Source organism: Ascaphus truei, unplaced genomic scaffold, assembly GCF_040206685.1.
Source record: "Ascaphus truei isolate aAscTru1 unplaced genomic scaffold, aAscTru1.hap1 HAP1_SCAFFOLD_552, whole genome shotgun sequence".
In the NCBI taxonomy this organism is placed as follows: domain Eukaryota; kingdom Metazoa; phylum Chordata; class Amphibia; order Anura; family Ascaphidae; genus Ascaphus; species Ascaphus truei.
Window position 1 is genome coordinate 39,542 of NW_027456884.1, and position 10,459 is coordinate 50,000.

A 10,459-nucleotide genomic window follows, 5' to 3' on the forward strand; every position below is an offset into this window, starting at 1 on the left:
ACCAATTAGACTGTAAGCTCCTCGGGGCAGGAATTATTTCTCCTATTGTGGATGCGGCCTCTGAAGGCCCTTGATGTGGCCCCTGATGGGGACTCTGAAGAACCTTGAGCTTCCCAGAATCCCTGGCTGCAGTGGAAGCACTGTATGCCAAGAGATAATGGGGAAGGGCAGGGTTGACACCGTGTCTGCAACACGTGGGCTTGTTCTTTGCTGTACACCACGGGGGAGGGGTTTGTGTCACTTACCCCAAGTTATTTCATGTATTCATGATCCCACCCGAGGCCCAAGCCGCCGGCAATCCTCCCCACAATACAATGAACACACACACACCCCCTTACCTTTGGGGGGGAGTGGGGGTCACAGTCAGACCTCTGGTGCCGCGCCAGTCCATGCTCGGAAGATGGCCGACTTCCGGATGGACCCAGCTCCCAGTGTGCACCGGAGGGGGAGAGGCCCATAACAGCTGGGGCCCAGTGGCAATCAGAGGCCCGGCAGCTGGACGCTGAACCTGGGCCCAAGTTCCAGAGCAAGCTGGCTATTCTCCCCACAGCCACCGAGCCCGGGACAAACGTCTCTCCACACTGCTCTCCATTCCCTCCTCCTCGAGATGTCTCTGTCTCCTCCTCTCCTTGTCTCTCTCTCTGTCTCATCCTCTCCTTGTCTCTCTCTGTCTCCTCTCCTTGTCTCTCTCTCTGTCTCCTCTCCTTGTCTCTCTCTCTGTCTCATCCTCTCCTTGTCTCTCTCTCTGTCTCATCCTCTCCTTGTCTCTCTCTCTGTCTCCTCTCCTTGTCTCTCTCTGTCTCATCCTCTCCTTGTCTCTCTCTCATCCTCTCCTTGTCTCTCTCCCTGTCTCCTCTCCTTGTCTCTCTCTCATCCTCTTCTTGTCTCTCTCTCTGTCTCCTCTCCTTGTCTCTCTGTCTCATCCTCTCCTTGTCTTTCTCTCATCCTCTCCTTGTCTCTCTCTCTGTCTCCTCTCCTTGTCTCTCTGTCTCATCCTCTCCTTGTCTCTCTCTCATCCTCTCCTTGTCTCTCTCTGTCTCCTCTCCTTGTCTCTCTCTGTCTCATCCTCTCCTTGCTGTCTGCCTGTCTCCCCTCCCCTCCTTGCTGTCTCTCTCTCCCCATCTCCTCCCCTCCTTGCTGTCTCTCCTCCCCTCCTTGATGTCTCTCTCGCTCCATCTCCTCCCCTCCTTGCTGTCTCTCTCTGTCTCCTCCCCTCCTTGCTGTCTCTCTCTCCTCCCTGCTCCTCTCTTTGAGGAGGCATTCCGGTTGTTGCAGACATCCTTAGCATTATATATATATATACAGTATACACACATTTTTGTACCATGGTTAAGGAATGAGACATTTGATGGCGGCAATCTTGCCATGACCGAGAGTCTCCACTGGCGTTCGGCACCCTACAAAGCAGCCGCTCTGCCACTTGATGCTCAGCTGCCGTGCGCTTCACCAAGGTAAGTTAATTTAAAGGTTAATTTAGTGGTTAGGACCGGGGGTTAAGGATAGGGGCTTTAGGTTAAGGGGTCAGGTTTATAGGGTAGGGGATTAGGGAAAGGAGTTGCAGGGTAAGGTGTTAAGGTTTTTAGAGTAGGGGTAGCGTTAGCTTTAGGGGTTAAGATTAGTGGGTTTTAGGGTAAGGTTAGGCCTTACCTTGGCGGCAAAAGGTCCCGGCGGCAAGGTGAGTAGACCACATTGGTTAAACATGGGTTTGTTGTCGCAGCTGGTGGGAAAGGTGGGGATCAAGACACATAAGGGGAAGGGTGTCCCCACAGCGATGGTGGAGCAACCGAGTCCCTGGTTTAATTAATGTGATATGTTATTAATGCCGTTGTCCGGTTAATCCTCCCGTACAGTCCTCGTCGCGCGGTTATTTTGGCGCCCGCATCAAGGCGCGGGACCGCCAGAGCAGAGAGAAATGTGATATCGGTGATTGCTTCCAATTTATTGCAATTTTCAATATACCTATACACCAAAAGGTATAAATACATAGATAGTACTTTGGCACTCGCTCCCCCACCCCCCCCCAGAACGGAGCGCACGAGTGCGTTGGTCCTGCCGCTCCTGAGGATGCCGTTTTCGTGGCACGGGAGCGGGCAGTAAAACGTTCCGCGTGTTAGGTTGGGGGAGCGGCAGAGCGAATGGGAGATGATCGCTGGTTTGTCCGAGTCCTACACATTTCGCGGACAGGAGAAACGCACAGGGGGGGGGGGGGCGGCAGTTTCTCCTCAATCCCGGCGAGGCGTCACAGTCTTACTGGAGATGAATCCTTCATTGTTGGAGATTGTCCAATATACTTGGGAGATGACGAATGTTCTTTACTTTCAAAGCTGCGTTCACTCTTACGGGTGGTGTGTTCTCTCTCTCTCATGAACTCTCTTGCTGCCAGCCTGCAGATTAATATAATGGTCGGTAGTTGAGAGGAACCTTTCAGGTGGGGGGCGGGGTGCGGGGAGGAAGAGGCGAGAGGGAGAAAAGAGGGGGGGCAGAAGAGGACAACAACGGTGTGGGGTGGGGGGGGGTGATACTTTTGTCGCGTGACGTGGTTACAAAAAATAATGTGCAGAGGGGATGGAGGTCAACCAGAACAGGGGGTGACAGGTGACAGATTTGGGACAGCGACGTGAAAGATGGTGCTGGCGCTGGAGGTTACCTGTAAGAGTGAACGCATCTCCATCCCAAAACCTACCCTGATCTCCTTTCCCGGGACAGGTTCTGGGATGTCAATCGGGAGGGGAAAGGGGGTTTGCTGCTGACGTTAACTCTTGGAGGGGAGGGGGGGGGGAGGGTTTGGGATTCTTAGAGGACGGTTCCCAAATTATGGCACTTTTTTTTAACCCCTTGAGTGTTGCAGGGGGGCTGGCAACACTTTGCACAGCAATGTGTTGGCGACACCGCCCCTGTTGGCACTTAATCGGGGTTCGAGATGATTATCTGGAAAAGGGGGCAACCGGCACCCTCTGTGGTGATAATAAACGAAGATAGGTTTGGCGTTGCCAAATCTGGGGGTCACCTGGTCAAATCAAATAGTCACTACCTTGACCTTTGCCCCTCCTCCCCCCCCTCGCTCCTTGCCCGTTTCTCTCTCTCCCCCTTTCTTCTACTCCGGCTGCTCGTTCATCTCCATATCCGACACCAGGATGTTCTTCTCCGCCGAGCCCCCCGGCTCGGAGTTGGTGCGGCTGTATCGGGCGCTCTCGAAGGCCCCCCGTTCCTCTGCTTGCTTCCGGCGCCGGTACAGGTAGATGCTGACGGCAATCAGGACGCAGAGAGCCACCGTGGACAGGATGACCACTGCCACCGCCGTCGTGTGCTCCGGGAGAGCTGCAGGGGAAGGGGGGGGAAACGGAGGAGAGGGGGCGTCAAGGGCTTTGGGATGCAGAACCGTGAAGAAGAACGGGGCGCCAGTCGGAAAACCCCGGAGAGCGGGAATGTATGAATGGAAAGGAAGGGCGAGCAGAAATTGGCACCAAAGGTAAGTTACTCCCCTGGTGACACACGGAGACATGGTATATCTCATTAAAACCTGTGGTACGTCCACACAGAGGATCCACAAAGCTCCGGTAACTCGGAACTCCCGACGTCATGTTAGCAAATTCACCACCGGGCGTTCTCTTCCCCGAGGTTAGCGCCAATCCCCAAATCCAATTCTAATGACTGTTGGATATGTATGGATGGATATCTTTAGTTATATAGCGCCATTTATGTACATAGCGCGTCCCTGCAATAATACACAGGACTGGGAGGTGTCTCCTGGTCATTCTGGCCAACGTGGACCTTATGCCAGGGGGCAAATGGGGGTGTCTTCAAGTGGACAACTACAAAAAGACAACTACCATGGGGTCTACCTAAGATTTTGAGGTGTCTCCTGGTCATTCTGGCCAACTTGGCCAATGTGGACCTTATCCCAAGGGCCCACAGGGGGTGGGTGTCTTCAAGTGGAAACCTTCATCCACAAAGACACAAATGCCATGGCGTCTAGCTAAAATTTTGAGAAGTCTCCTGGTCATTCTGCTCAACTTGGCCAATGTGGACCTTATGCCAGGGTCCAACTGGGGGTGTTTTCAAGTACTTAGTGGGTCAGTTCTGGCCTGGCCATCCTTTAGAAAGTAGGATGACCGGTTAGCCAATAAAATGGATGTTTTTTGTCACAGTATCTGCGGGTACTTACCGGATTTGACAAAGTCAGTCTCTTCCGCTAGAAAAAGGGAGGAGGAGAAAAGAAGAACGGAAGAGAGAGGGGAGGAAAGGGAGGGGAGGAGAGGGAGGGGAAAGAGGGGAGGGAGGGGAAAGAGGGGAGGGAGGAGGGAGAAGAGAGAGAGGAGAGAGAAGAGAGGGGAGAGGGAGAGAAGAGAGAGGAGGAGAGGGAGGGGAAAGAGGGGAGGGGAAAGAGGGGAGGGAGAAGAGAGAGAGAGAGAGAGAGAGGAGACAGAAGAGAGGGGAGAGGGAGAGAGAGGAGAAAGGAGACAGAAGAGAGGAGAGAAGTGAGGAGGGAGAGAGAAGAGAGGGGGGAGGGAGAAGAGAGGGGGGAGAAGGAGAGAGTTATTTCCTTCCTGCAAACATACTCTGTGCATCAATCAAACACATCTAGCAGAAATATTGTTCTTATATACAGATGTGGGGGGGTTATTGCTCTATCCGGCATACTGTGTGGTATATTATGATATTCTGCGTTATATAACACAATATTTTGCGTGCTGGGACTGATCGAGCCACCTGTGCTGAAGCAGGGACTGATTGGGCCACCTGTGCAGAAGCTGGGACTGATCGAGCCACCTGTGCTGAAGCAGGGACTGATCGAGCCGCCTGTGCTGAAGCAGGGACTGATCGAGCCGCCTGTGCTGAAGCTGGGACTGATCGAGCCGCCTGTGCTGAAGCTGGGACTGATCGAGCCACCTGTGCTGAAGCTGGGACTGATCGAGCCGCCTGTGCTGAAGCAGGGACTGATCGAGCCGCCTGTGCTAAAGCTGGGACTGATCGAGCCACCTGTGCTGAAGCTGGGACTGATTGAGCCGCCTGTGCTGAAGCAGGGACTGATCGAGCCGCCTGTACTGAAGCAGGGACTGATCGAGCCGCCTGTGCTGAAGCAGGGACTGATTGAGCCACCTGTGCTGGCGCTGGGACCCATTGAACCACCTGTGCTGAAGCAGGGATATCCTGAACACCTGACCTTTTGGTGGACCTTGAGGACTGAAGTCGCCCCCCCCCCCCTGCTTTTAACCGCTGAATAATACCCCATCCCAACCCCCCACCTCCAGTGATGCCTCCACGCCTCTCACCTCTGGGCAGCTTGCATACAACCCCCCACCTCCAGTGATGTCTCCACGCCTCTCACCTCTGGGCAGCTTGCATACAACCCCCCCCCCCCACCTCCAGTGATGCCTCCACGCCTCTCACCTCTGGGCAGCTTGCATACAACCCCCCACCTCCAGTGATGTCTCCACGCCTCTCACCTCTGGGCAGCTTGCATACAACCCCCCCCCCCCACCTCCAGTGATGCCTCCACGCCTCTCACCTCTGGACAGCTTGCATATAACCCCCCACCTCCAGTGATGTCTCCACGCCTCTCACCTCTGGGCAGCTTGCATATAACCCCCATGGAGATGTTGGTGCAGGAACCCAAGCTCCACACCCCGTTGGCGCCCTGGATCCAGTAGCAGGAGTTGGGGCTCAGGAGGCTGGGTCCCGTGTCCTGCTGCCCCCAGTTCGAATAGTTCACTGGGGTGTTGTTGTCGTTCCACACGAGGGCACCACCTGGGAGACCGAGGGACCATGAGGCATGGACAACACCACGCCCTCCAACCACAGGAAATATACGGGCAATTGATGATGCCCCCCCTAATTAATTCTTAGTGACGCTCACAATGCGGGTCATCATCTCTCTCCTTCTCCCCTTAGTGTTCCTCAACATCGCTCGGTCCTCTATCCTTCCCTAACGCTTCTCCTGTCTCTCTCTCTCTCCCGCTCTCTCTTTTCTCCCTCCATTGCTTGTTCTATGTCTCTCTTCTTCCCACCTTCTCCTCCCCTCTTGCTGTCTCATTTCCGCCTCTTTCTATCTGTTCCTCTTCTCTTTTTTCCGACTCTTTGCCCGTTTTGTTGTCCTTTCTTTCTCTCGGCTGCCATGGAAGGTATTCCACCGCTCTCTATCCTCCAGGCCTCCCTTCCCATTCCTCCAGGCCTCCCTTCTCATTCCTCCAGTTGTCCCTTCCCATTCCTCCAGGCCTCCCTTCCCATTCCTCCAGGCCTCCCTTCTCATTCCTCCAGGCCTCCCTTCTCATTCCTCCAGGCCTCTCTTCTCATTCCTCCAGGCCTCCCTTCCCATTCCTCCAGGCCTCCCTTCTCATTCCTCCAGGCCTCCCTTCTCATTCCTCCAGGCCTCTCTTCTCATTCCTCCAGTTGTCCCTTCTCATTCCTCCAGGTCTCCCTTCTCATTCCTCCAGGCCTCCCTTCCCATTCCTCCAGGCCTCCCTTCTCATTCCTCCAGGCCTCCCTTCTCATTCCTCCAGGCCTCCCTTCTCATTCCTCCAGGCCTCCCTTCTCATTCCTCCAGGCCTCCCTTCTCATTCCTCCAGGCCTCCCTTCTCATTCCTCCAGGCCTCCCTTCTCATTCCTCCCTTCTCATTCCTCCAGGCCTCCCTAGTCTTTTCTCCAGCCTCCCTTCCCTTGCCTCCCTTCTCTGTCCTCCAGGCCTCCCTTCTCTGTCCTCCCAGCCTCCTGTCTCTTTTCTCTGGCCTCCATCGTCTGTTCTCCAAGCCTCACTTCTCTGTCCTCCAAGCCTCCCTTCTGTCCTCCAGTTGTCCCTTTCCTCCAGTTGTCCCTTCCCTTTCCTCCAGGTGTCCATTCCCTTTCTTCCAGGTGTCCATTCCCTTTCCTCTGGCCTCCCGACCTCCCTTCCCTTTTCTCCGGCCTCCCTTCTCTTTCCTCCAGGTCTCCCTTCCCTCTTCTCTGTCCTCCCGGCCTCCCTTCACTGCCCTCCAGCCTCCCTCCTCTGTCCTCCAGGCCTCCCTTACCTTTGGGATTGAAGGACATCCCAAGCCACGCGCCCCTGGATTGACTCTCGTACGTCTGCAAGTGTTCCCAGACAAACACGTTCTCCGTCTCATCCATTATGGACAGAACCTCCCCACCGGCTGCAAGACAAGGACCGACACAATCAACAACATGGCACAGGATTTTCCCGGTGACCAGAAGGAGCAGCTTGGTAGGCGACATCGCTGCCTTTGAATTGGATCACCCCCATTCGTCTCCTAGTCTCGGCTCCTTCACATGGTCGGTTACCTTTCTGACATCTCCTGGCGGCCTCCTTCTGGCTCACATTGACCTCCATGTGGAAGGAGTAGCAGTGATCCCGGAACGCCATCCAAGAGGAATCCCCTATGGACCTGGGGCAGCTCCCGGCCAAGCTCCACTTGTGTGATCGCGCTGACCCTGCCATAGGGGGGGGGGAGGGACACAGGGTCAAGGTAAGAGCAGAGATTGGAGGGGTGTCAACAAGCAAAGGTAGAGAGAGGGGTCAGGAGCATATGGGCGCCCTATGAAGGCAATATCAAAGGGAGGCAAGACCAATATATACATATTATAGTGTTGACATCTGGTTAATAGACATAGAAGAGATATTACGACTGCCCCCTGTTGCCCTGAGACGAGAGGGATGGCCAACATGGGCCATAGACCTCTTCAGTCTCTGGAAGGACACATCTCAGGTGGGCCAATGCTCCTTGCATTTCCATGTCAGCCGGCGGTGGTGGGGACAGACCTAATGATGGTCCATAGCTGTGGTCGAGTTACCTTGCAATGGGAAAGTGGTGTGTTCCTACCAGTACAGGATGACACAGAGGCACGAAACATGTCCCTGTCCCAAGCACACAAGTTTGTCTGTGGTAGGGACAGATGTGACCATCCCTTCTGTCTCTGTGTCATCCTGTGAGGACCAGACTCAAGGGCCCATATAACAGCAGATAAGAACCACTTCTCCCACCCAGGCTGCCCATTACCCGCTGTAACACCTCAGCTCCTATCAGATCCTCGGCTTTCTTTCTTGCCCTATGTCTACCCGAAGCCTGTCTGATTCCCCTCACTGTATTACCCCTGACCTCCTCTGCTGGGAGGCTATCCCACGAATCCACCACCCTTTCCATGAAGAAGTCCTTCCTCACATGTCTCCTAAGCTGCCACCCTCCAGCTTCAGAGGAGGACCTCTTGCTCTAGCTCTTCTCTTTCTCCGATACGTTTCCCTCCACCACCCTGTGGAAACCCTTCTCTCCCTTCTAAGCTGGACATATGAAGGTCCTTCAGTCTTCCCCGATAAGTCTTCTGCTGCAGAGCACGCACCATCTTAGTAGCCTTTCTATCTGCCATTTATGAATGTCGTTCTGGAGATATGACACTGTACTCTACGTGAGGTCTCCCCAACGAGTGGGATCTCTTCTCCCAGAACTCCTCTCTCTCTCTGAAACATGCTTCCCTCCTGTACTTTGTTGAATCCCTTTACATATGTGAAAGTCTCAACCGTATCTCCGTTCTCTCCTCTAAGCTGGACACATGAAGGTCACACATTGGAGTGGGGTGGCCTGTACATACAGTTCTCTTATTGCCCGCGCGGCGTGCCCGGGACCCACCGCTGTTGTAGTTGCAGACGGCTCCCTGCAGCTTGCTGTCGCAGCTGGCTGTGCTCCACGTTCCCCGCGCGTCCACGTACACGCAACCGCTCAGGTGCTGAGGCTCCCCGTCTCTCCAGTTGGTGTAAGGGACGCCTTCATCCGTCAGCCACGAATAACTGCGCCCTGGCTACAGCGCCAAGGAGAGGTAAAGGGGAGGCAGTTAACCTCTCCCCAGCTGATAACTCTACTTACAACCTCAATGGTCCAGCGTAGGAGAGGGTTGTGGGTTCTAATCCAGGTTGGTCTGACACCAGTCCAGTCATTAGCTGCTTAGGCCTGTCCAGTCAATATCGTTTTTATGGAAATCCTTTTAAGAAGTGTGGAATGGGATTCATTTAAATATACTTTGCATATCTCCCAGGGTGCCTCAGGCGTGCTCGTTTTTCAGCACAGGCATCTCTCCCTAATTTATTTTGAGGGTGGTTTGAGGACATCCATCCATCCACTCCCATCCCCACTCCCATCCCCACTCCCATCCATCCCCACTCCCATCCATCCCCACTCCCATCCATCCCCACTCCCATCCATCCCCATCCATCCCCATCCATCCTCATCCCATCCATCGTGTATTCGCTCAGATTTTTTAGTACCCAATCCGCAGACGGATTTTGGTGAGGGGAGGGGGATCATATTTCCTGGAACAAAAATCCAGGAAAATACGGTAAAGGGTGTCTGGACCAGTCCACCCATTTTCTAGTTGGTATCTAGCTGCCTTCCCAGCCTACTGGACAGGGGGTGGCTTTGCGACCCGCACCTCGTCGTTGGACAGCCCTATCCACAGCGGGGTCTTCAGGCCGCTGGACGCCAGGGTCAGGTACGCCTGCTGGTAGGGGTCTGGGATGCTGCTCAAGGTGGCGTTGCGGGTCTCGCACAGCAGGCGAGCGTCCGTCCAGCTCAGGGGCTTCTGCAGGACCAGGTAGGAGCTGTTCCTGTATCGGAGCACCGAGCCGGGCACCGGGGGAAAGGGCTCCGAGGGCGGGTTCAGAGAGGCCACTGGGAGGGAAGAGCACAAGGGGAGCAAGTAAGTTGTCCAAGTTTCTAAAAATTTTTGGGGTATACATATCTCTTCTGCACAGGTGTGTCGCACCTACTAATTACACACCGTATACATGAGACGCATGACATTTCTTGGATTTGTTCCAATGCCTGTTGGAAACTCTTTAAATGTATTCTTAAGTGCAAATGTTGGGGTCTCCCTGCTTCCTTTTGTACAGTTCTTGGGGTACCTGGTACCTGTAACTAGATCCCTGCGTGTGCAGAACGCTGGTGACGGGGACATCTCCGTGTCACTAACCGTTATTAATGTGGTGTGTGTATTACGCCGGGCAGTGTAACTGTAATTCCACGGGCGTGTAAGAAGCTGGTGATTATAATGAGTTCCCTGTAATTAATTCCATCGAGATGATTATTTTTGTGTGTGTATATATGTATGTGTGTGTGTGTGTGTGTGTGTGTGTATATATGTATGTGTGTGTGTGTGTGTGTGTGTGTGTGTGTGTATATGTATGTGTGTGTGTGTGTGTGTGTGTGTGTGTGTGTGTGTATGTACAGTTGTGTGTAAAAGAAAGTACACCCTCTTTGAATTGTATGGTTTTACATATCAGGACATAATAACAATCATCTGTTCCTTAGCAGGTCTTAAACTTAGGTAAATACAACCTCAGATGAACAATGACACATGACACATGACACCGTGTGTGTGTGTGTGTGTGTGTGTGTGTGTACACATGACATATTACACCGTGTCATGATTTATTTAACAAAAATAACGCCAAAATGGAGAAGCCATGTGTGAGAAACTAAGT

The 10,459-nt window shown here is 53.7% G+C and overlaps 1 protein-coding gene across 1 annotated transcript in view; it reads right to left on the reverse strand.

Moving 5' to 3' along the window:
* Positions 1-1,918: 1,918 nt before the first annotated feature.
* Positions 1,919-10,459, reverse strand: part of MRC2 (mannose receptor C-type 2) — a 92,839-nt gene continuing 84,298 nt past the window's right edge. Inside the window, exons 22-28 of the mRNA XM_075584355.1 lie at positions 9,409-9,647; positions 8,613-8,781; positions 7,273-7,422; positions 7,005-7,124; positions 5,566-5,748; positions 4,166-4,192; positions 1,919-3,318 (exon numbers count right to left, since the gene is read on the reverse strand). Coding sequence (XP_075440470.1) covers positions 3,095-3,318; positions 4,166-4,192; positions 5,566-5,748; positions 7,005-7,124; positions 7,273-7,422; positions 8,613-8,781; positions 9,409-9,647 — 1,112 coding nt within the window. The 3' untranslated portion in view covers positions 1,919-3,094. The remainder of the gene's footprint in view (positions 3,319-4,165; positions 4,193-5,565; positions 5,749-7,004; positions 7,125-7,272; positions 7,423-8,612; positions 8,782-9,408; positions 9,648-10,459) is intronic.